This window comes from Choloepus didactylus, chromosome 16 (assembly GCF_015220235.1).
Source record: "Choloepus didactylus isolate mChoDid1 chromosome 16, mChoDid1.pri, whole genome shotgun sequence".
NCBI classification, from domain to species: domain Eukaryota; kingdom Metazoa; phylum Chordata; class Mammalia; order Pilosa; family Megalonychidae; genus Choloepus; species Choloepus didactylus.
This window is the reverse complement of record NC_051322.1, coordinates 38,639,684-38,665,349: the sequence shown is the minus strand read 5'-3', so window position 1 is coordinate 38,665,349 and position 25,666 is coordinate 38,639,684. Positions and strand designations below refer to the sequence as shown.

The following is a 25,666-nucleotide window of genomic DNA, read 5'->3' as shown; positions in this document are numbered from 1 at the left end:
CTGGGGGACACAATGTATATACAAACCGACATACATCCCTTAATTCTCATTTAAATTTGCAAATACAGAACTTAATGTTACCACATTAAAAAAAAAGTATAATCTCTGTATGCTCCAATAACCTAAGTTTTGTTTTTTTAATTGAAAATTATTTCTGTTATCTCTCCACAAAGATAATATAATTTATAAAATGTATATATTTATATATAAAATATAATTTATGAATTATACATCTTGATTTACAAAAAGAATAAAATGTTAAATTCTACAGGTTAGACTTTCTCCGTAACATTGATAGACATATATTGGAAGGAATTAGAATATCAGACCTTAAATATTTTCTATTTCAACCCCAATGAAGTTTTTGAAAAGCTGTAAATTTGTTGACAGGCACAGTCTAGTCAATAACTTGATGTCACCATAAAGATGAGATTAATCTGATGGAGATTTGAATGCCAGACATGCTGGACCCTTCCATGCAGCTGAGTAAAGTGGTTGTCCCTTAATTTTTGCTCTCTGTTTTAAATAAAATTAAATATGAACATGGTAAAAATTGTAAGCAGTACAGAAAGGTCTAAAACAACATGTAATCATCCTTTTCTCCATTAACCAGCATATTTGATGTCTTCAAAATCATTAAAAGTCATACAAATAATTTGAAAAGTAAAGTCAATCTTTGAGTCTTACCTGAAAATAATTCCGAGATCTTTGGAATTGTGTTGTTTCATATATTACCTCTGTTGCAGAGGAAAGCCATGCAATTTCCAATCTTTTTTTCAAAAAAAAAACACAGCAAAGCTACATGGCAACATGCATATGCTGTCCAGATACAGCTAACTCCAGGCAGCACTCAGACCCCATGGACTTGGTTACGATGTAGGGAGGGTCTCTAGTATCATCCTTGAATTTAACCAACATTTATTTACTAACAAGGCATTTTCACAAAGTAAGAAAAATTTCTCTTACTTAAAATGAGGTCATCTGGTCCTTATAATATGGAGACGCTTAACTCTGTCAGAGACTCAGGTCGTCTGGTCACCACTTAATACAAAAATAGTTTACATTGTACAAAAAGGCCTTAGCCATTGTGTCCCAAGCATAACGTTAAAAATAGGTCCAGCCTTTTCTAAAGAACAAGGGGAAGGCAAGAAACAAGGGACTAAGGATGGAGAAGGAAAATTTCTTCAGAGAAACTCCAACTCTAGCCATGAGAAGCTAGGTGTTTTTCCTCAAAAAACACACTTGCTCTCTGGTGAGCAGGAAAGGCTTACAGAGACCCTGGCTGCAGGAGCTCAGCCGAATCCCTCTTCAATGCCTCGGATCCTCCTGGCCAGCTGCACATCCTTTGGGAAAAGAGTGACGTGGCCAGCATGTAAAGACAGGAGGTAGGCATCCTCAAAGAGATGAATTAGAAAAGTTTCTGCTGCCTCTTGTAGGGCCAACAGGGGCTGGGCTTGTCAATTAAAGTCCACACCGTGAGAGAATTTTTTATGTATTTCTCTTACCAGGAGGCTGAAGGGCAGCTTCCTTATCAGTAGATCTGTGCTCCTCTGACGCTTTCGGGTCTCCTTCAGAGTCTGATGTCTCTGAGACGATGTTGATGGAAGGAAGAGCCTGAGGGGGTGCCCCACAGTGCGTGCGCCTTGTGGGGGCTTGCGGCTCTGCTGGCACAGGCCCATGGCAGGAGTGGAAGGGTCCTGGTGCCTGCCCCCATGTCATGTGTCTGCCTGCCTCCCACCCCCTTTTTGCTCTCCATTATTGTACCTTTCATTCCTATAATATTTTTTTTAACTTTCTTATTCTTCTTTTTGCTCACACATTGTCTTCTTAATATACTTTAGCTCTGTATCCACCATTAGTTTATTTCTATCCATATTTTCTTTCATCTCCTTTCATTGATTTAGGAGATTTGATAATCTTTGTAGTGGTTCCAAAGTCTGTCTCCTCTTTTTTTATTTTTATTTTGAAATAAATTCAAACTTACAGTAACAGTTGCAAAAATAATACAAACCTCATACACAGAACTCCAGCATACCCCAACCCCCTCCACCGATACCCCAATCTACCAACTTTAGTATTTTGTCACTTTACCATTTCTTTCTTTCCTTCCCTCCCTCCCTGTGTGTCATCTATCATCTATTGCTCTGTCTTCTGCACATATGAGAGCAAGTTGCACACACGTTGAACAAATAATATTTTTCACGTATACATTTCCTATGAATAAGAGTGTTCATTTATGTAATCATATTAAGCGTAGTTAAGTTCAAGAAATTTAACATTGTTATAAAGCTTACATTCTATATTTCATTTTTTTCTTATGTCCCATTTGTGTCCCTTTGAGCCTTTTCTCCTCAAGATCTCATCCAGGATCATCTGTGGCATTTAATTGGCATCATCTATTTAGATGTCTTTTTTTTCTATTGTGGAAACATATATACAGTATAAATCTTCCCATTCTAACCCCTCCCAAGCATTCCATTTAGTGGGATTAATCACATTCACAATGTTGCAATGCCATCACCTTCCCACCATCCATTACTAGAAATTTCCCTTCCCCCCAAACAGAAACCCTATACTCATTTCTTATTAACTCCCCATTGCCCCTTCCCCCACTTCTCGTAACCCATACTCTTCATCTCTATGATCATATTCTCTGATACTTTCTTTGTGTTTACTGTGGGGCTAAAATTTAACATCTTAAGTCTACAACAATCTTGTTTTCTTTGATACTGACTTAACTTCAATAGGACACATAAACTATGTTCCTTTACTCCTCCTTTCCCCCAACTTTATGTAGTTCTTGTCAAAAATTACATATTTTACATTGAATCCAAAAATCACTAATTTATGATTACACTTTATGTATTTTAGATCTTGTAGGAAGTAAATAGTGGAGTTACAAATCAAAAATACAGTAGTATTGGTATTTACCATGTAATCTTTACTGGAAATCTTTATTTCTTCGTGTGGTTTCAGTCAATTGTTTAGTGTCTCTTCCTTTCAGCCTGCACAATTCCCTTTAGCATTTCTTATAGGACTGATCTACTGGTGATGAAGTCCCTCAGCTTTTGATTATCCGGGAATGCTTTCATCTCCCCCTCATATTTAACCTCCAGGTGTTTATGAATTTTCTGAGTCTCTGATAATTATTGACTTTTATTTGTATTCCATTGTGGTCAGAGAATGTGCTTTGAATAATTTAAGTTTTTTAAAGTTTATTGAGGCTTGTTTTATGTTCCAGTCTATGGTCTATCCTGGAGAAAGTTTGTGATCACTAGAGAAGAATGTGTGTCCTGGTGATTTGGGATGTAATGTTCTATAAATGTCTGTTAAATTTCTCTCTCTCTCTCTCTCCTTTCTTTGTCTCTCTGTTGGTAGGGCTCTCTTTAGTATCTGAAGTAGGGAAGGTCTTTTATTAGCAAAATCTTTCAGCATTTGTTTGTCTTTGAAAAATTTAAGCTCTCCCACAAATTTGAAGGAGAGTTTTGCTGGATAAAATATTCTTGGTTGGAAATTTTTCTCTCTCAGAATTTTAAATATGTCATGCCACTGCCTTCTTGCCTCCATGGTGGCCACTGAGTAGTCACTACTTAGTCTTATATTGTTTCCTTTGTATGTGGTGAATTACTTTTCTCTTGCTGCTTTCAGAACTTGCTCCTTCTCTTCAGTATTTGAGAGTCTGATCAGAATATGTCTTGGATTGGGTTTATTTGGATTTATTCTATTTGGAGTTCACTGGGTGTTCTAGTTTGCTAATGCTGCGGAATGCAAAACACCAGAGATGGATTGGCTTTTATAAAAAGGGGGTTTATTTGGCTACACAGTTACAGTCTTAAGGCCATAAAGTGTCCAAGGTAACACATCAGTAATCGGGTACCTTCACTGGAAGATGGCCAATGGCGTCTGGAAAACCTCTGTTAGCTGGAAGGCATGTGGCTGGCGTCTGCTCCAAAGTTCTGGTTTCAAAATGGCTTTCTCCCAGAACGTTCCTCTCTAGGCTTCAGTTCCTCAAAAATGTCACTCTTAGTTGCACTTGAGGTATTTGTCTTCTCTTAGCTTCTCTAGAGCAAGAGTCTGCTTTCAACGGCCATCTTCAAACTGCCTCTCATCTGCAGCTCCTGTGCTTTCTACAAAGTGTCTCTCTTGGCTGTAGCTCCTCTTCAAAACATCACTCACAGCTGCACTGAGTTCCTTCTCTTTGAGTCAGCTCATTTATATGGCTCCACTGATCAAGGCCCACCCTGAATGGGTGGGGCCATACCTCCATGGGAATATCTCATCAGAGTCATCACCCACAGCTGGGTGGGGCACATTCCAAGCAAATCTAATCAGCACCAAAATGTCTGCCCCACAAGACTACATCAAAGATAATGGTGTTTGGGGGACACAATACATTCAAACTGGCACACTGGGTATTTATGCTTTGTGTATTTATATTGTGTAGAAGGTTTGGGAAGTTTTCCCCAACAATTTCTTTGAATGCTCTTTCCAGACCTTTACCTTCCTCTTCCCCTTCTGGGACACCAATGAGTCTTATATATGGATGTTTTATTTTATCTGTCATATTCCTGAGATCCATTTTGATTTTTTTGATTTTGTTTTCCCGATTCTTTCTTTTGTTCTTTCATTTTCTGTTCTGTGTTTCTCGAGGTCGCTGAGTCATTGTTCAGCTTCCTCTACTCTTGTACTATGAGTATTCAGAATCTTTTTAATTTGGTCAACAGTTTCTTTTATTTCCATAAGATCATCTATTTTTTTAATTAAGTCTTGCAATTTCTTCCTTGTGCTCTTCTGGGGTCTTCTTCATGTCCTTTATATCCTGTGCCGTGGTCATCTTCATGTCCTTTATATCCTGTGCCATGCTCTCGTTGTTTGTCTTTAGTTCTTTGATTAATTGCTTCAAGTACTGTGTCTCATCTGATCTTTTGATTTGGGTATTTGGGTTTGGGTTATCCACATTGTCTGTTTTTTTCATATGCTTTAAAATATTCTGTTGTTTTTGGGCTCTTGGCATTTCTTTACTTGATAGGGTTCTTTTAGGATATGAAGGATTATTCAGACACCAATTTCTTGTTTGTCAGATCTACAGCTTCATGGCGTACACTTTCTCTGACTAACCAGCAGATGGCATCTGCTAGTCATCTATTTCCCTCAAGTCAGTTCTCCCCAACTTTGTCTTTGTGGTTTGTGGATATCTGGTTCTTGTGGGGTCCAATTGGTGCATCAAGTTTGGGTGTGTTGTTGGTGCTGTCCACCCTGAATGTGGGGTGTGTGTCTGAGCAGTTAGGGAGGCAGGGCAGCTTTAATAATCAGACCTCTCAGGCATTCCAGGAGATTTAAGGCTGTTGCAAGAGTCTAAACCTTCATTTCAGTCTGGCCGCAGATATTCTCTGCCCCTGACCTACAAGTCTTTGGTATTGGCATAGGGTCCCTGGGTTTTCTGGATGGGTTCCTCTTCCCAGTTGTGCCCTTCTAGGGCCTTTGCTGAGGGAAGGCTGTGCTATATCACAAGTGTGTGCCGTCCCTCAAGGGAAGCCCTGGGCTGCTGGGCCATGCAGGGGTGTTCCAAGCCTACTGTAAAGGTGGCTGAATGGGGTGTGTTAATTTCCCCCTTTTCACACAGCTCTGCCTTCCCAGCTCTGGCACAATTAGCTGTGGGTGCACAAAAGGCTATTGTCCATTCCCGGTATTGTGGCATGTGCACGGTGTTGCTGGAAACACTTCACGTCACACTGGGTCCCTTGGCTCAGCTTTGGGCTGTGGCTCCGGAGCCGGGCAGGAGCGTTCCCAGCCAGCTGGGAAGATGGCTGCAAGGGGCGTGGGTTTTTCCCCCTTTTGGCTCTCCTCTGCCCTCCTTGCTCAAGACAACTAGCAGTGGGTGTGTGAAAGGCTATCTTCCATGCCAGATATTGAAACGTTCACACAGCCCTTTTCTGCTGCGCTTCACAGTGTGGTTCTCACTGCCGTATCTGCAGCTGCTTTTGTTTTTTTTTTTAAAAAAGAACTAGTCCGCCTCCAAATGCCAACCCACGGTTTCCCCACATTGCAGCATGGCTGTTGGACATTCAGCCGACTTACTCATTTCGGAACGCAGACTCCCAGTTTCACCAAGTGTACTTTCCCTGTGGATTTAGCAGACCTTGTCCAGCTGGTGCATTGCTGGAACTGGTATTCTGGGTCGCTTTCTCGCCTCTATCTAGTATTTTTCATGGAGGTGTTTTTTTGCCCTGTCTCTCCTAGCCGCCATCTTAGTTTCTCCTCTGTCTCCTCTTAAGTTTTAATTTTTCTCTTTTCTGAGCCATATCTTCCTGCTTTTATTATGGCTTGTAATTTTTTTGCTGATGTCTGGGCATCTGATTATTTTGATAACTCTGCAACTCAGTTTCTCCCTCTTGCCTAGGGTTTTATTGTAGATTAGCTATGTGTTAAGGCTCTTCTTTGATGCCTGGTCCAACTTATTGTGGAGCTTTAGAGTAGCCCTTGTTTAAGTGTTCAGATTTTCTCAGGTCTTCTGCACCTGATTTTTACCCTGGACATGCAGTACAACTTTTAAGATTGCCCTTTTGTGTGCAACTGTTTCATCTCCAGAAGAAAGCTCCTTTCCTCTATTCCTACTCTGAGACTCTTGATCTGTTCTGTTTTCGTGCAGAATTTTCTCCCTAGCTCCTATGATTTAACTTCTTTTCCTTATTCAGTGCCTCCTTTTCGTTATACTTTTAGGTTCTGAGACCCATCTTGCCTTACAGCAGTTAGGTCCCCCCACCCCCCTTTTTTTTTCCATGAGACTTTTCTGCCTGTAGTTACTTACCCATCAGGGTATCCCAGTGTTCAAAAAGGTCTGTTTTTTTTTTGTTTGTTTGTTTGTTTAGATGATCCAGCAACCAGAGACTGGGTTGAATGTGTGCACCTCTTGCCAACAGTTTTGCCAGGGTGTCTTTTATTTGCCAGGGATTCTTCTGTTTGTACTGGCTCACCCGCCGGTTGTGTTCCTTCCTGGGTCTCTGCAGACTTAATTCCTTGTGCCTGGATATGTGTGATGTTCTAAGTCACTGCTGTGAATGGCTCTAAGTTCTGAAGGCATTGCAGGAGTACCCAGGCCATGCTGCTTCTTGCTGCGTGTGACCAAGTGAGGGGGAGGGGTCTACATTGGCAGGTCTGGGATGTAAATCTCCTACCTGATTTTGGTGTTTTCTTTTTCTTCGATTCAGCATCTGTGGAGTCCTTCTCCAGTCTCTGTGGTCCTCTAGATTTCCAAGCAAGTGGGATTTGTCCTTTTTTTAAAAATTTCTTTAGTTTTTATTGAGATTGTTCACATACCATACAACTATCCAAAGATCCAAAGTGTACAATTAGTTGCCTATGGTACCATCATACAGCTGTGCATCCAGCACCATATTAATGTTTTTTTCAATTTTTAGAACGTTTTCGTTACTCAAAAGAAATAAAGATAAAAAAAAAAAAAAAAAGGAAACTGCAGTCCTCCCATACCCCTAACCACTCCCTCTCCATTATTGATTCATAGTTTTGGTATAGTACATTTGTTACTGTTGGTGAAAGAATGTTAAAATACTACTAACTGTAGTATATAGTTTTCAATAGAGATATGTATTTTTTCCGGTATTTCCAATTATTAAACTTCTAGTTATAGTATCATACATTGGTTCTAGATCATGAGAGGAACTTCTTATATGTGTACAGTTAATTACAGACATTGTCCACCACGAGATTCACTGTTTTATACATTCCCATCTTGTAAATTCCAGCTTTCCTTCTGGTGGCATATGTGATTCTGAGCTTACCCTTTCCACCACCTTCACACACCATACCATTCAGCATTGTTAGTTATTCTCACAATCTGCTACCATCACCTCTGTACATTTCCAAACTTTTTCATCCTAGTTGAATATTCTGCTCATAATAAACAACTGCTCCCCAGTCTTTAGCCTTGTTCTATATCCTTGTAACTTATATTTCGTGTCTATGAGTTTACATATTATAATTAGTTCATATCAGTGAGATCCTGCAATATTAGTGCTTATGTGTCTGTGTTACTTCACTCAATATAGTGCCCTCAAGCTTTCTTCATCAACCCATTTTTTTTTTTTCCATTTTTATTGAGATTGTTCAGATACCATACAATTATCCAAAGATCCAAAGTGTACAATCACTTGCCTCTGGGTACCCTCATGCAGCTGTGCATCCATCACACTTAATTTTTGTTCAATTTTTAGAAACTTTTCATTACTCCAGACAAGAAATAAAGTGAAAGATGAAAAAAGAAAAAAAGAAAAGGAAACTCTAAACCTCCCCTATCCCTAACCAACCCCCTCAATTGTTGACTCCTAGTATTGATATAGTACGTTTGTTACTGTTTATGAAAAAATGTTGAAATACTACTAACTGTAGTATATAGTTTGTAATAGGTATATAGTTCTTCCCTATATGCCCCTCTATTATTAACTTCTAATTGTATTGTCATACATTTGTTCTGGTTCATGAAGTGATTTCTAGTATTTGTACAGTTGATCATGGACATTGCCCACCATAGGATTCAGTTTTATACATTTCCATCTTTTGACCTCCAGCTTTCCTTCTGGTGACATATATGACTCTGAGCTTCCCCTTTCCACCTCATTCACACACCATTTGGCGCTTAGTTATTCTCACATCTTGCTACCAACACCCCTGTTCATTTCCAAACATTTAAGTTCATCCTAATTGAACATTCTGCTCATACTAAGCAAGAGCATCTACATTTCTTCCACAAGGCAGGAGGGAGAGTCAAAGAAGGTAGAGAGGCAAAAGAAAGAGGAAACAAAAAAAAATGACAGCTAGGAAGCAGCAAAAGGAAAAATAACCTTAAATCAAAGTAGAATAAAGAATCAGACAATACCACCAATGTCAAGTGTCTAACATGCCTCCCCTATCCCCCCCCCATCTGCATTCACCTTGGTATATCACCTTTGTTACATTAAAGGAAGCATAATACAATGATTCTATTAGTTACAGTCTCTAGTTTATGCTGATTGCATCCCTCCCCCAATGCCTCCCAATTTTTAACACCTTGCAAGGTTGACATTTGCTTGTTCTCCCTCGTAAAAGAACATATTTGTACATTTTATCACAATTGTGGAATATTCTAGATTTCACCAAGTTACACAGTCCCAGTCGTTATCTTTCCTCCATTCTTGTGGTGTCTCACATGCTCCCCATCTTCCTCTCTCAACCGCATTCTTGGTTACCTTTGTTCCGTGTACTTACATTGTTGTGCTACCATCTCCCAAAATTGTGTTCCAAACCACACACTCCTGTCTTCTATCACCCTGTAGTGTTCCCTTTAGTATTTCCTGTAGGGCAGGTGTCTTGTTCACAAAGTCTCTCATTGTCTGTTTGTCAGAAAATATTTTGAGCTCTCCCTCATATTTGAAGGACAGCTTTGCTGGATACAGGATTCTTGGTTGGTGGTTTTTTTCTTTCAGTATCTTAAGTATATCACACCACTTCCTTCTTGCCTCCATGGTTTCTGCTGAGAGATCCGCACATAGTCTTATTAAGCTTCCTTTGTATGTAATGGATCGCTTTTCTCTTGCTGCTTTCAGGATTCTCTCTTTGTCTTTGACATTTGATAATCTGATTATTAAGTGTCTTGGCGTAGGCCTCTTAATATCTCTTCTGTTTGGAGTACGCTGCGCTTCTTGGATCTGTAATTTTATGTCTTTCATAAGAGATGGGAAATTTTCATTAATTATTTCCTCTATTATTGCTTCTGCCCCCTTTCCCTTCTCTTCTCCTTCTGGGACACCAATGATACGTACATTATTGTACTTTGTTTCATCCTTGAGTTCCCGGAGCCATTGCTCATATTTTTTCATTCTTTCCTCCATCTGCTCCTTTGCGTGTAGGCTTTCAGGTGTTTTGTTCTCCAGTTCCTGAGTGTTTTCTTCTGCCTCTTGAGATCTGCTGTTGTATGTTTCCATTGTGTCTTTCATCTCTTGTGTTGTTGTGCCTTTCATTTCCATAGATTCTACTAGTAGGTTTTTTGAACTTTTGATTTCTGCCGTATACATGTCCAGTTCTTCCTTTACAGCCTCTATCTCTTTTGCAATATCTTCTCTAAACTTTTTGAATTGATTTAGCATTAGTTGTTTAAATTCCTGTATCTCAGTTGAAGTGTACGTTTGTTCCTTTGACTGGGCCATAACTTTGTTTTTCTTAGTGTAGGTTGTAATTTTCTGTTGTCTAGGCATGGTTTCCTTGGTTATCCAAATCAGGTTTCCCAGACCAGAACAGGCTCAGGTCCCAGAGGGAAGAAATATTCAGTATCTGGTTTCCCTGAGGGTGTGTCTTAGAAAATTGCTCCACCCTTTGATGCCTCGGGTCACTGTGCTTTTCTGCCCAGCAGGTGACGCCTGTTAGCCTATAATTCTTGACTGGTGTGAGGCGGTGTGGCCATGTTACCCCAGGCTCTGGGGTCTGGTTCTGAATGGAAGGGGTCCCACCCCTTTCCTCCTAGAGAAGACAGACCCCTCAGGTGGAGGTCATTAGCATTTCAATGGTCTCGCTCTCTGCTTGTGCTGTCTCCACCCTTCCCCGAGTCACAGCCCTGGAAACTGAAAATGACTGGGGCTTTCTCCACTGAGCTGAAAAAGAATCAGATAGCCCCCTTCAGACCCAGTCCAAGGCTCTCCAAGGTCAGTCGTCACCCAAAGCCTCTGTCTGTTTTTTGGGGATGCGTACCTGTAGTGAACCGTTCACACTCGCTACTTAAAACCCCAGTTGGAGCTCAGCTGAGCTATATTCTCTTGCTGGGAGAGAGCTTCTCTCTGGCACCACAAGGCTTTGCAGCTCGGGCTATGGGGGAGGGGGTCTCCCGACCTGGTTCCGCAGGTTTGACTTACAGATTTTATGCTGTGTTCTCGGGCATTCCTCCCAATTCAGGTTGGTGTATGATGAATGGATGGTCTCGTTTGTCCCCCCGCAGTTATTCTGGATTATTTACTAGTTGTTTCTGTTTTTTTGTAGTTGTTCCAGGGGGACTACTTAGCTTCCACTCCTCTCTATGCCGCCATCTTGCCCGACTCCCCCCATTTTGTTTTAAGACGGTTTTGTTCACACACCATATATTCCATCCTAAGTAAACAATTGTTGGTTCCCTATATAGTTACGTATTTATGTATTCAGCACCATTGCCACTATCTATATAAGGACCTCTCCATTTCTTCTACAAAGAAGGAGGAAGAGTCAAAGAAGTTAGAGAGGCAGGAGAAAAAGTAAAAAGAAAGAGAGAGCAAACGAAAGCATGACAGCTAGAAAGCAACAAAAGGAAAAAGAGCATTAAAGTAGAATAAAGAGTCAGATAACATCACCAATGCCAGTCCCATACCTTCCCTTATGTTGTCCCCCTCCCCCCCTTAAGCATTTAGCTTTGGTATATTGCCTTTGTTATATTAAAGGAAGCATATAATATAATGTTTCTGTTAATTATAGTCTCTAGTTTGCATTGATTGGATTTTCCCCCATTCCCACCCTGTTTTTAACACCTTGCAATGCTGACATTCATTTGTTCTACCTTATGTAAAAACATATTTGCACCTTTTATTACAATCGTTGAGCACCCTAGGTTTCACTGAGCTATACAGTCCCAGTCTTCCTCTTCCTTTCTGGTGTCCCACATGCTCCTAACCTTCCTCTTTCAACCATTCTCACAGTCATCTTTGTTCAGTGTACTTACATTGCTGTGCTGCTGTCTCCCAAAATTGTTTTCCAAACCTCTCAATCCTGTCTTTTCCTTTCTGTCTGCAGTGCTTCCTTTAGTGTTTCCTGTAGAGCAGGTATCTTGTTCACAAACTCTGTCATTGTCTGTTTGTCAGAGAATATTTTAAGTTCTCCCTCACATCTGAAGGACAGATTTGCCAGATATAGGATTCTTGGTTGGTAGTTTTTCTCTTTCAGTATCTTAAATATGTCACCTCACTTCCTTCTTGCCTCCATGGTTTCTGTTGAGAAATCCGCACATGGTCTTATCAAGCTTCCTTTGTTTGTGATGGATGGCTTTTCTCTTGCTGCTTTCAGGATTCTCTCTTTATCTTTGATGTTTGATAATCTGAGTATTAAGTGTCTTGGTATAGGCCTATTCAGATCTATTCTGTTTGGGGTATGCTGCACTTCTTGGATCCGTGATTTTATGTCTTTCATAAGAGATGGGAAATTTTCATTGAATATTTCCTCTATTATTGCTTCTGCGCCTTTTCCCTTCTCTTTTCCTTCTGGGACACCCATGACATGTACATTCCTGCATTTCATTTTGTCGTTATCTTCCCGGAGATGTTGCTCATATTTTTCCATTCTTTTCTGTCTCTGTTCTTTTGTGTGTAGGTTTTCAGGTGCCTTGTTCTCCAGTTCCTGAGTGTTTTCTTCTGCGTCTTGAGATCTGCTGTTGTACGTTTCCATTATATCTTTCATGTCTTGTGTTTTGCCTTTCATTGCCATAGATTCTGCCAGTTGTTTTTTTGAACTTTCAGTTTCTTCCTTATGTATGCTGTGTTTTCATTTATATGCGTCATCTCCTTTGCCATGTCTTCCCTAAACTTTTTGTATTGATTTAGTATTAGCTGTTTCAATTCCTGTATCTCAGATGAAGTGTAAGTTTGTTCCTTTGACTGGGCCCTAACTTCATTTTCTTAGTGTAGGATGTAGTTTTCTGTTGTCTAGGCACCTCATTTCCTTCCTTAACCCAATCAGGTTTTCCAGACCAGAACAGCCTCAGGTCTCAGCAGGAAGCAATAATATCATGTCTCCCTGAGGGTTTATCTTAGAAGATTGGTACACCCTGTGAGGCCTCAAGTCACTGTGCTTTTCTGCCTAGCAGGTGGCACCTGTCAGCCTGTAGCTCCAGACTTGTGTAAAGAGGTGTGGGCTGTGGCTGTTTTTCCCCAGGCTCTGGGGTCTGGTTCTGAATGGAAGGCAGGTAGTAGAACTTGGCACCACCTTCTTCCTCTTAGGGAAAATATACCCCCTAGGGAGAGGTCATTTACATTTTAATAGACTCCCTGCCTGTGCTGTCTCCCCCCTTGTCTGGTCAGAGTGCTGGGAACTGAAAATGGCTGAGGCTTTCTCCACTGAGCCAAAAAAGGGACAGAAAGCTCCCTTCAGGGCCAGTCTGCAGCTACCCTCCAGCTCTCCAAGGTTGTTTGTCAACCAAAAGCTCTGTCTGCTTGTTGGGGCTTTGTGTCTTGTATTGAGCAGTCCACTTTGTTAATTAAAACCCCAGTTGGAGCTCAGCTGAGCTATATTCGCTTGCTCAGATAGTGCTGCTGCTCTCTAGCACCAGGAGGCTTTGCCGTTTCAGGCTGTGAGGGGAGGCTTGGATCTGCTGTTTTTACTTACAGATTTTATGCCGCGATCTCAGGCATTCCTCCCCTGCTTACAGATTTTATGCTGCAGTCAGGCATTCTTCCCAATTCAGGTTGGTGTTTGATGAGTGGACAGTAATGTTTGTCCCTCCGCAGTTATTCCAGATTATTTACTAATTGTTCCTGGTTGTTTATTAATTGTTCCAGGGGGACAAACTAGCTTCCACTCCTCTCTATGCTGCCATCTTCTTCCTGCCCATCAGGAATTGTCCTTTTAATAGTTGTTCTGAGGGTAGACTTTTCCAGGGGATGTCTTACGTCACTGTGTTGATGGTGTCACATCATGGCATTTCGTAGTTAGCTTTTAGAGAAAGGATGAACATGGAATTATCAGGGGGTGTTTTGAAAAATGAAGGCATTACTTTTTATTTTATGCTTTTAAAATTTATAGAACTACCAAAACTAATGTAAGATTTAAATAGTAATGAGATACATTATAATTAGGTAAAATAGACTGATGATCAAGACCCCTGTGTTAAAGATCTCAATACATGATTCATTGAATAACTAGTTATTTCTGTATTTGTGGATTTTTTCATTAATAAAATGTGCTAAGTTGGACTCCTTTCTGCTACTTACAGGAATCATAATAATGCAATTATTTTCATTTTAGCTATTGTGAAAAGGAAACTGTTAACTTCAGAAACTTTTGTTCATATGTTATAGTAAGTTAAGTATATTTTTCTTGGGTTCTTTATAAATTGACGCAATTGTGCATGTGACATGATTTTCTTAAATAAACTGACTTTCTGGCTAAAATTAGCTTAATAGAATAAATTATTTCGTATGATCTTTTCCCCTTATTGTAATTACGTAATTTTGTGTTTTTGCAGAAAGTACCTAAAAGTAATTTCAATTCTGTATTTTACGGCTATTCTTGGGTAGGTGGTATACTTGTAAGAAATATCTATATTTACAGATTTTATGCTGCAATCGAGCATTCTTCCCAAGTAAGAAATATGTATATTTAGCTAGATCTCTTTAGATAAAGAAAGTTTCCTTTTTCCATAGTTGAATCACCTAATGATTTATGTTATAGCTTGGGGAACTTGATAATCTTCAGTTTTTCACCTTCCAACCAATTCACTGATGAACTGCCATTAGTTATGGTGTTATTAGTATATGATGCGCATTATTAGACTAGGTATAGCAATTTAGGATTGTGAATCTGCCACCCATAATCATTTAACTCACATCTAAGTAAATGCACATACAAAATACATTCAGTGTTTTGTATATAGGTAAGTATGTTACGATTACGTTTTATCCACAGTATAAAACAAGTATTGGAGACCTGACTATTCATGGTAATAGGTACAGTAAAAATAATTCCATGTTTTCAAAAAATATAAACACCCCATTTATGTATTTTATCTGTAATAACATACTTTAAACATAAGAAACAAAAAGCTTCCCTTTTTTTTTGTTTTTTTTTTTTTTTTTTTTTTTTTTAATATAAATTTAGAGGTCGGAAATGGTGATCTACAGAATTTGAGAAATTTGTCACTTTCACAAATGAAAAACTAGGATCCTGGCTATAAATTTAGATTGGGCAGAAGAGTCTCATTTTGTTTTATTTTCTTCCTCAGATGTTTTGTAAATGACAGTAGTAACAGAATTATGATTACAGTAGTCAGAATATCCAAGGCAATGAAACTTGTTCTGTGGTACCAGTGAGGTCTTTAAAGATACCTGTTAGTTATAAGCTTTTATACAAATATGTGTAGCTTTTATAAACTTAGCTTTTTGATTTGATTCTGTTCTTTTGGGTTATGGTAGAAATCTTTGGAACTCTTATAAATTTATTCCTAATGCTGTATGGTAGACTTTTTTTATTAGTCACTTTGATTTGCTTATTGTTATTTAAGACAGTCAAACCTTTTAGATTTGTCTTTTAACCACTGGTGACAAGTAGACTAAATTAGTTTTTGCCAATGTAAAACCAAGCCCTAAAAGAGCATTGATTTATGCTCTGTAAACCTATTGTTTGTCTTTACAGCTGTAGTTTCTGTCAGAAAACTAGAAAATAATATGCTTTTAAAACTAGATTAATCTCTGAGAGGTGTAACTAAATGAAACTTTTATGAAGTAAATGCTATTTTTCCTGAATAATAAGATTTATATGTAGAGTTTGAAAGCAAATTGAAGAATTGTGGCCTAAACTTCATTAATCAGGAAGATAAAGGAAATTCTTGCTAAGAATTAAATACATATGCATATGTGCCAGCTCTGTCTCTCTCACACACACATACACATATGTATATACAAGTTATTTTTTAATTTCTTTAGTTCAAAAGAATTCTTACTTATAGCCACATTTTGTCTTAAGTTATAAATTATTGCATAGCTTGTGTTTGCTTTGATACAGGTAAGGGACTCATTGTCTTATGTTTTGTGGGAGAATTATACTTTTTAATAATAGAAATCCATAAGGGAGACACAATGTGTTATGCAAATATATTAGCTGACCAGTAATGGTATCTGTTCAATAAATATTTATTATTTTTAGCTCAGTTCTATTCTAGGCTCAGGAAAGTGTTAGAAGCTGGGGAGAAAATTCTGCACAAAAGCAAACAAAGATCAGGATTCTCAGAGAAGGAACAGAGGAAAGGAAACTGTCTTCTGGAGGTGAAACAACTGCACATAAAAGGGCAATCTTAGTCTCTATACATTATAGCAAAGTGGCCTACTTTTAGCTCTGTCCTCGGTATTTGTATTGAACACATACTAATCTGAGAGCTCTTCCACAAGCACTTATTTATTTTCTGCCATTAAATCTGTTAATACATGATTAATACCCCAAGAAGTTTTCTGGGCGTGTTGTTATTTGGTTCTTGGGGATCCTTTTATTTAAATAGCTTTTAAAACCACTTGCTGTTTAATTTTTAGAGAAGTTTAGGAACAGGAGGCACAGTAATTGTGCCATTATTTTTTTTGACAGAGAACTTCTCTTCAGAGTGCTGTATGTCTTGTGAATTCTATGGAAACCTGTGTTCCTTAAAAAGGGAGACTGACATTTTTATTGATTACTTGACCCATTTCCTTTCTAGCTCGGGTACCCTAGTGAGAATTATTACTTCAGAAGCAATTTTAAAACAGATTATACTACTTTTACCTTGCTGTTTAACAGAATGCAGAGTTTGTCTTTGGAAAAGTCTAGGTCACTGACATTTCCTATCCCAAAGCAAATACACATTGTTATGCCAGTAATTTAATGACAACTTAGTACTCTTAGCAGCGTTTCAAAGTTCATCTTTGGTCTTTAGTTGCTATAGAAGTTCCCAGACTGGGGCCAATTAGAAGCTGCTTTGGATTGGTGAAAACTACTCAAATCTCTGTACATACATTGTTATCAGCACCTACAAGTGATGTAATGACATAGGCTTTAGGCTAATTATAATAGCTGCTTACAACTTGCATAATGCTTTATTATTTTACAAAATTTTTAGAGAAACTTTTTTAAGATAAAAAGTCCTTATGGTTTGATGAACTGAAAGAGGCTAAGGTGATTGAAGTGGGTGAGAGAATTATAGGAGATTACCTTGGAGAGGAAGGCAGTGGCTGCTCCTGCTCCCTAAAGTCCAGCCAAGGGCTGGCTTTGCCATCTCCATACTCTCCTCTCTTCCCACTATGCATTTGAACAATTAATTATTATATTATTTGCTAAATAAGTGCTGTGCTAGTTAGTCCCCAGAGATGGTCCCCAATGAAACATGCCTCCTGATATTCACACCCTTCCACATTGTCTTGCAGGTCCTGTAACTCATTTTAACCAATATAATGCAGCAGAAGTGACACTGTGCCTGTTCTAGAAGCCTTAAGATGGTGTGACAGCTTTTCTTTCTGCACTTTTGGAAGTGCTGAGCCAATGTGTAAGAAATCTGGCTACCCTGTTGGACTGACCATGTTCAAAGATCACCTGGAGAGGGAGAGGCACCAATACTACATGGGGAAAGAGAAAGGTCCCACCACAGTGGTATCCTAGCCAAACCCACCCTTTCCCACCAAGGCATTAGACATATGAGTGAAGCCCTCTTGGACATTTCAGCTCCAACCACCAGATGAGTACAGCTTCTTGAGAGACTCCTAAGTTATACCAATAGAACAAAAAAAAAAAAATCTAATTGACCCTCAAAAAGATGACTTCTCCAACAATCATGATAAATGAGAAAATGATTGTTTTAAACCATAGAGCTTTGGGGTGGTTTGTTAGGTAGTAACATGTGGGTAGGAGCCAATTTAAATGCTAGCTTTCTAGTTCTATAGAAGTTATAAAACTCATGCAAGCAGAAAAATATGTAGAATATCTGTCCTCAGGCTCAAAGTCTGGTGCAGGAGACAAGCATGTAAACAAAAAGTCATCAAAGCTGGTTATCTCTGAAAGTTCATACCCTGAAGACCAGCCAGACCGCCTGCAGAAAAGAGCTGGCCTCAAGCTTAGACACAGCAGGAAAGATGTACTGCTCTCCTTTCCATTTTAGGCAGCAAGCTGGTCCAATGCAGGGCTATCATTTAGGGATATTGGCTATGAGATTAAAACCTCCAGAAAATCAGCATCCAATTAGGTGGTCATTACCCTGCACAGAAAGTCAGGAGTCAACATTTCTATTAATTTCTCATTATGCTTCCTAAAGCAGCATTAAAAAAATAGTCATCATAGCATAAATGGTACCTCTCTTTTTGTGATTGCTTTTGAACTCAGCAGTATTTTAAATATTTTTCCCTGTGAGGGATGTCTTGGTTTGCCAGGACTGCTGTGACATACGACACAACAGGTTGGCTTAAACAACAGGAATTTACTGTCTCATAGTTTTGGAGGCTGGAAGTCCAAAAGCAAGGCCTCAACAGGCCATGCTTTCTCCTGGATTCTGTAGCTTTCTGATGCTGACTTGCCACAATTTCTTGGGTTTCCATGGCTGGCACATCTGCCTCTGTCATGTGGCTTCTCCTTCTGGCTTCTGTTTTTCATGTTCAGTAATTTGTGTAGATTTCCTCTTCTTATAAGGATATCCAGTCATACGGATTAAGGCTTATCTGACTCACTTTGGTCTTATCTAAATAAGGTCTTTGAGGATCCTATTCACAAACGAGTCTACACCTTCCGAATAATTGCATATTCCAAGGTCCTATTTACAAATGTGTTCCTACCCACAGGAATGCAGTTTAAGACTTGAACATGTCTTTTGTGAGGTACGTGATTCAGTCCCCAGGAGGGCATATAGATTTTCCTCATTATTTTTGATTGTACTATAGTTTACTTAACAGTTCCCATTATTGATGGCCATTTATGTTCTTTTATGTTGAATTTTTTGGTATTGCAAATAATGGTGCACAAATTTGAATGTTGCTAGAATAATTTAAACTTGTCCTACAAAGTGGCTTTGACAATTTATGATACTGCCATTCTGGTCATACATTTGTTGTAGGTGTTTACACATAGGATCCAGAAAGGCCATGTTTGGTACTCAAATAGGAAAGCTAAGGCATATGCAATAGAGGAAGTAATATATAATCACAGCAAAATTAAATTCTAGAGCTAGTGAAAAAGGCTTTAACAAAATTCCTAATTTGTTCAGCTGATTTAGTAGGAGAGGGGAAAAAAAAAAGCCCAACTACATTCTTCCGTATCTAAAATTAATTTGCTATTGCCAGTTCTTTCCTCATAGAAAATTAGTAGAGTCTACTACTGTATCACATGAAACCAGTGTTGAATAAATTACAGAAATTACTTGAACTTAAGTCTTTTAGTAATAGTGGAGAGGATAGCAAGGACTATAGAAGAAGCATGGACTTTAGAACCATGTAGACATGTGGTTTAAATCCTAGCTCTACCACTTTTTTGTAGTAGTTTATAGTCATCTGCAAACTGAGGTCAGAGCTATCTAATTCATAGTGTGGTTATAAAAAGTGTGACATATAAATAAATGTTTTTTTTTTTTTCTGTCTCCTTTCTTGCTATATGTGGTCTAGGAAGTATATAAACTCCTCTTACTGATTTTTACTCTTACTTTGTTCATATAAGCAGAGGCTGTCATTTGACCTTTAATATCTCATTCCTTTTGAAAACCAGTTTGGAACATGTTACAAAGTGAATGAGGATATAAACTCTTAAAGACTACATGAAATAATACTACCTGCCATGCTGTGCATCCATTGTCTAATTATTTGATTTTGGAGATTAGGAATAAGAAGTGAGTACACTGAGTTTTTCAAATGTGGGCTCAAAAGATAGAGTTGGAAAATGGAGTGCTACAGTTGGAACACAGGGCTTCTGGCTCCTGTTCTGGTACTCTTTCAGCCTTGCCTGATCCTCTTTTGGTTCCTGTTGATTGTTTTTTGGTCTGTTTCCATCTTGATCATGAATTTGTCTAATGTTCCACCAAAGCCAACAAAATATTTAATCCCTGCTTTATGTGAGGAATTATACTAAGCACTTACTGATGTCTTTTTATCCATTTTCATTTAGAGATTACCTCAGCTTAAATGGGATGTATTATTTGGAAGAAAGCTAAGTTGATATTATTTTTACATTACAATGATCCTCAGACCTTTTAGATGAAGTCAGTATTTTCATTTCTGAAATAGTATTACCACAGAGCTGTGACGAGTGTCCCTTAGTTGAGAAAGATAAAAAAATATTGATGGTGTAGATTTTTCATTCTGGGAGAGAGATAATAACTGATGGCAGTATTGGAAAGACAATTGATGTAGCAAAGCTACTAGTAAGTAAGGCTCTGGCGTCCAGTTTTGTTTCATGCTATGAACTTGTGAAAGAAAGGGGGGGCTTTTATACATGAATAATGCTGATATTTAAAATTACACCTTCTAAGGCAAACGAAGTTCCAATTTGAGGACCTTGAAATTTATCTTGTATTCTCTGTGGATTTGAAGGGTCACCATATTATTAGCATGTTTAGGTAGCAGAGTGTGGGCCTATTTTAAAAATTGTTTTTTATTGTTTTTTTTTTTCCTTCCCTACTTTGGTTATGTATGGTTTCTGTTGTGTTTAGGAGTGGTATCATATATGAAATTGGCATTACCATTCTTCATTTTTGTTTCAGATCTATGTTAAAATTTCACCATTATATTTCTTCTGCAGCTCACCAAGGCCCATCGACAAGGACACATGGTGAAAGTAGATTGGCTGGACAGATTGACATTTAGAGAAATAGAAATGATAAATGAGGTGGGTTTTATCCCTCTTTATTTCAAAATATTTTCTCCAAATGTCTAACTCAACTCTTTTTTTGAGAAGAATTGTTTATTGCTAGGTATCTCACAAATGTGGGGTTATCAGGGTTGACTTGTAGTGTTGAGTTCGAGCCTAATAAGGAGAAAACTTGGGATGTCTGCCTTTTTTATATTTAAATGCAAAGTTGAACTGTAAAGTAGGTAATGGAGCTATTATAAGTATACTGAATACCATATAAGCAAAGCTTGTGTTGGCTTGATGTCTCACCTATATCTTTTCTCTCTCTCTCTGCCTCTTTCTTAAGATGGCAGTTCATTTTCAAGTTCAAGTCATTGTTGGATAAATCTTCCATCGGCTCAGTGTTACCTTTTCACTTGTTACCTTAATTCATCTTTAGCATGTCCTCTCCCAGTTAAGATACTTTTTTTCTTAAGTACTACATATAGGAATCTGTACGCTTAATAAACTTACATGATTCAAATAATTTGTTTGTTTCTTGACCCTGTGTATTGGGCCAGAAGATGTTTAATTACAACATGGCTTCAGTGAGACCCTTTCCAAAAGGTATTTTAAAAATTTTGCTTTCTTGTGTATTTTCTCTGGGAAAAAAAAAAAAGAAGAAACAGATTTTTGGCCTAACATTCTGTATAGAAGACAGAAATAACAACTGTATTAATCAAATAAGGAAAGAGGAATATCAATTTTAAAATATTCTATCTTATAATGACTACCACAGGGTACAACCAACTTAATTGTATATTATCTGAACAGTTCTCAGTGGATGGAAAGAGAAAAATTTTAAATTTTACAATGAACCTTGTAAAAGTTAGATACTAGCATTTTTTTTTTTTAAGAATGTACTAGTATTTAGCAAAATTTATATTCAATATTAATACTGAGTATCTTTTCTAAATTTATTCGTAATACATTCTCATACACTCAAACTAGAAGAAAAGTTTATTTTTTTTTCAATTTTTGTAATAGTCACATTCTAAAGATGTTTAATCAAAATGTTACTTATATTTTTCTGTTCTTCAACTTAGGTGCTCTTGGGTAGTAGAAAATATAATGTTGTAGCTTACCTTGCCCAGCCCCCTATCCTCTCCCCACCTACTGCTGCCACCTCCTCCCACCTCCAACTCTTTAAAAGATAGGAGACTGTTACCATTACCACAGTAGATTATAATAGTCTTCATAAAGTTGAACATTTTAAGTGACCTCTATAGACCTTTATAATTTTATGCCTATAAATGTGATGCCATTTATATAGCTGTTTGGGGTTAAGGTTAATAACCCTTTTAGATTTTATTTCATGGTCACTTTATCATCACCACAGTATTTGCTTTTTTAAAGGGGACAAATTTACACAGAGAATCAACATTTTTCATGTTGGGGGAAGAAGTAACTATTCACCAGTATATTGTTATCCAAGGGTACTGATTAAATTTACAAATGGCCATCTGTTAAAGTAAAACCATCTACAAATTGTGAAAAACTTGTAAAGGTTATATCTGTTAAGCCTTTTCCCTCTGTCCTTAGTTACATACTGTGTTTTACTTTTAGTTTTTGATGTAATTTTATTAAATGTTTATAGTTGGATTTGGTAATAGAGTTTAATAGTGAACTCATTTTTGCTTAAAATTGTTAGAAATACAAAACATCTTTATTTTTGAAATAAAACTGTTTTCATTCAAAAATATACAAAATACCTTGAAGATTTCATATAAAAATGAAACCCAAACAATGTTAATAATTTTAAGAAGGGAATTATAAGTGAGCAGTAAAGATTGCTAGATAAAACATTAGTGTTATATGTATATAATAATGAAATTAAAAAATTTTTTTTTAATTTGTACTTGATAATACATGTAATACTGTATTGGGGAAAAAGATAGCCACTAATCCTTTAAGGGAAAGTTGAAGATGATTTTCTCATAAAAATCTTTCTCTCTTTTTTTTTTTTAGAGTGAAAAACGAAGTTCTAATTTTATGTACTTGATGGTTGAGTTTCAGTGTGTCAAGTGTGATGATAAGGAATATGGTATTGTTTATTATGAAAAGGTATTTGCCTTGGAACTGTTTTTGGTCTCTAAAGTAGAGGGGAGGGAAAACATTAAAAAAAAATTACTGGTGTTCCTGCTGAGATGAATTATTTGGTTGTAGGATAGGAGCAGACAGCTGTCAGCAGCAGCTGTTTATGTATACACAAATCAAATAATATAGCTACAACAGGATTGCAGAAGCTGATTCTTCATGTAATGCAGTTCTGGGTTACAGAATTCAAGAAGCATCCAAGTAATTAAAAACTTTTTGATTAATTGTTCTGCATATTGGAACAGCTTTAGTAACAGTTATTGTTTATTTGAAAAATAAAAAGAGGGAATCATTTTTTAAGTGGTAAGCTATTTAAAGGGTATGTTTGAGTATATATGTGATATGTTGAAATTGAATATGTGACCCTAACATAAGCATGCTTATAAAAGACTTCCTGAATGTGCATTTATTTATGTAATATATACAAAATTAAGAAAGTCATGTTATTATTAGGCTGAGTAATATGAAGAACACGGTTATGGATTTTATCTGCTCATTATGCAAAAGAAAGTTTTGTGTTTGGAATGTAGCTACTTGAAAAATATCTGTGCTTTAAATGCTTATTGAAGGAGATTCATTTAAGTACTGCAGAAATAATTGTATGTATAGTTTGAAAACCACATAAACCAGGTACCATCTGTTATTGTGGAAATAATAAAGTATTTAAGTCAGTGCAAACAGGTAAAGATTTTTGATATATAGCATAACATAGATCCTAGGGTAGCTAATAGTATGTGTATTGTATTTCTTCATGAGAAGCACCACTTTAAAATTTTCTCTTTAATGTTGCTTGTCAAAGCTGTCAAAAATGTATTTAAAAATATATACTATTTATAACTTTTAATAACTTTCAAAGACATTTTCATAATTTAGATTTAGGGTTTGCAGTTAATATATGACCATTTTTGTTGTATTTTTTTAAGTTTAACATTCACATTTTTTCCTTTAGCTTGTAAACCTTTCCCTTTAGTGAAAAGTTAGGAAAAGCTAATTTGCTTCAGCTTTTTATTTTATAAAAGATCATCTGGATAAAAAAAGAAGATAGACTAGTTAACATTGTTTATTAATTTATTAGGAAAACTATGTTAAAAAGAAAGGGAAATGTAGGTCAGTGAAATTGTTTTGTCACCAGTACATTTTAATATAATTATATTTTACATTTTATATTGAATATAGTTTCATTAAAAGCAATAGTTCCTGCCCATATGGGGTTTTTATTGCAGAAATATTTCTAATGGAGATGGTTCTTTCAAACATTGTAGATGTGAAGGATCTTCTGAAAAACAGCTTTGATAATAGATGAAGTAATAACAGAATAGAAATTAGAAGAATTTTAAGTATTTTTTGAAAGGTTCTTGACCCCTTTCTACTGTTTCCTGAAAATTGCTCATAAATTAGTGCTTGTCTACCTACCCTGTCATATTTTCACTTGGTGAAAAGATTGTGGGGCCAGTGTATTGAGTCTAATGGAAATAGACTTTCTTGTCACCTGTATTTTATGACAGATAGCCTTAGTGAAGATTACTTGTCACAGTTGGGCTGATAAATGTGTTTTCTGGTGTTGTGACTAAGAACCAGCCTGTTAAACAATGGCTGTGGGAATTTCTGGTCTTCTGTAAGACTCAGTTACTGAACTGAAGTCACAATGGTCCTCCTTTTTCATTCTCTCCTGATTTTTCTGCAAATACCTAAAATTGAAAATATATTAGCATTTGGAAATTGACAGAAAAGCTTAATGCTGTGTATACAATTGTGAGGAAATGAATTTTGACCTTATTTAGTTTAGCCTTTCCTGGTATGTAAGATAGTGACATTTATTATGTTCTATTACCTTTTTTTTTGCCAGAATTGGATAAAACAAAAGCCAACATTCTTCAAAAATGATATCACCAACAAAATGAAACAGCTTTATTTCTTAAGGATTGATTTATTCTTGTAATTCAAGTTTGCTTTGTGCTGAATAGACTTCTGAAGATCAATGCTTCTGAACCTCTAGCTGTGTATAAATTTGAGTAATATTAACCCCATCCTTAAAATTCTAGTTCTTTGAATAGGAACTCAGTTGTGATCCCTTGAAAAGTTAGCAACATCTCTTTAGTAGTTTTTGCAAATGATGCAACACATCCATTATGTCATATTTTAATTACACTCTGTGGTTTGTTGTTCTAAGGTTTGAAAGGACATATTTATCTACTGGCATACAAATGATGTTTCAAATAAAAAACTGTTAACCAAAAACAGTCTAATTTCTATGGACCTCATGGATCTAAAAACTGTAATACAATTCTCTTGTTACACTTAGTTTTTCTCGGAATTTTTCATCAGCAATAAAAGGAGTAAAATATGGATATGCGTTTTAAAATATAGTTGAATGACAATGAGAATTTATTAAAGGGTGTAACGATGTTCATTAAATTTAATTACAATATATTGTAGTGTATAAACATCCTGTATTGTTTCTTATCCTTTGGTTAAATTTTCTTTTTTTTCAACTTATTGCTCTGTAATTCAGGATGGTGATGAGTCGTCTCCAATATTAACAAGCTTTGAGTTTGTCAGAGTTCCTGACCCTCAGATGTCTATGGTGGGTTATTGATTTTGCAAATTTCTTATGAAAGTATTTTTCATTCTGTGCTATTTTGGCTTAAGTCCACTTGATTACACTGCAGAGACAAACACTAGGATCAATGTATGAAAATTTTGGAGAGCCTGTTTTGTTGCAAAATAAAGAAGATAGCTATCTAGCTACTAGAAGATACTCAGTTGGGAACATGGTGACTTGGGTGATAGTGAGATATCTACCTGTTACTGAATTTTTGAGCTCATAGCTCTCTCTTAGAGATGTGAATGAGTAAGAAGAATTCCTGTTTTGCAGCAGAGGTTTAATTAGATCACTTTAGAATTAGAAGGTTCCATGCCACTCACTCACCCTTATAACATGTGTACATCACTCTGATCCCATTTATTC

At 37.1% G+C, this 25,666-nt stretch overlaps 2 protein-coding genes across 4 annotated transcripts in view; one reads left to right on the top strand and one right to left on the bottom strand.

The window, feature by feature from the left end:
• The window catches only part of PIK3C3 (phosphatidylinositol 3-kinase catalytic subunit type 3), a 200,428-nt gene that overhangs the window by 55,739 nt on the left and 119,023 nt on the right, over positions 1–25,666 (top strand). For all 3 annotated transcript variants that reach the window (XM_037805813.1, XM_037805812.1, XM_037805814.1), the window contains exons 5-7: positions 20,512–20,598; positions 22,570–22,665; positions 25,211–25,282. In XM_037805813.1, coding sequence (XP_037661741.1) covers positions 20,512–20,598; positions 22,570–22,665; positions 25,211–25,282 — 255 coding nt within the window. The remainder of the gene's footprint in view (positions 1–20,511; positions 20,599–22,569; positions 22,666–25,210; positions 25,283–25,666) is intronic.
• On the bottom strand, positions 1,293–1,679 carry LOC119511847 (histone H3-like centromeric protein A). Its single transcript, XM_037806359.1, has 2 exons — positions 1,506–1,679; positions 1,293–1,427 (listed from the first exon to the last, which is right to left on the bottom strand). The coding sequence occupies exons 1-2, from the start codon at positions 1,677–1,679 to the stop codon at positions 1,293–1,295; spliced, it is 309 nt and encodes a 102-aa protein (XP_037662287.1).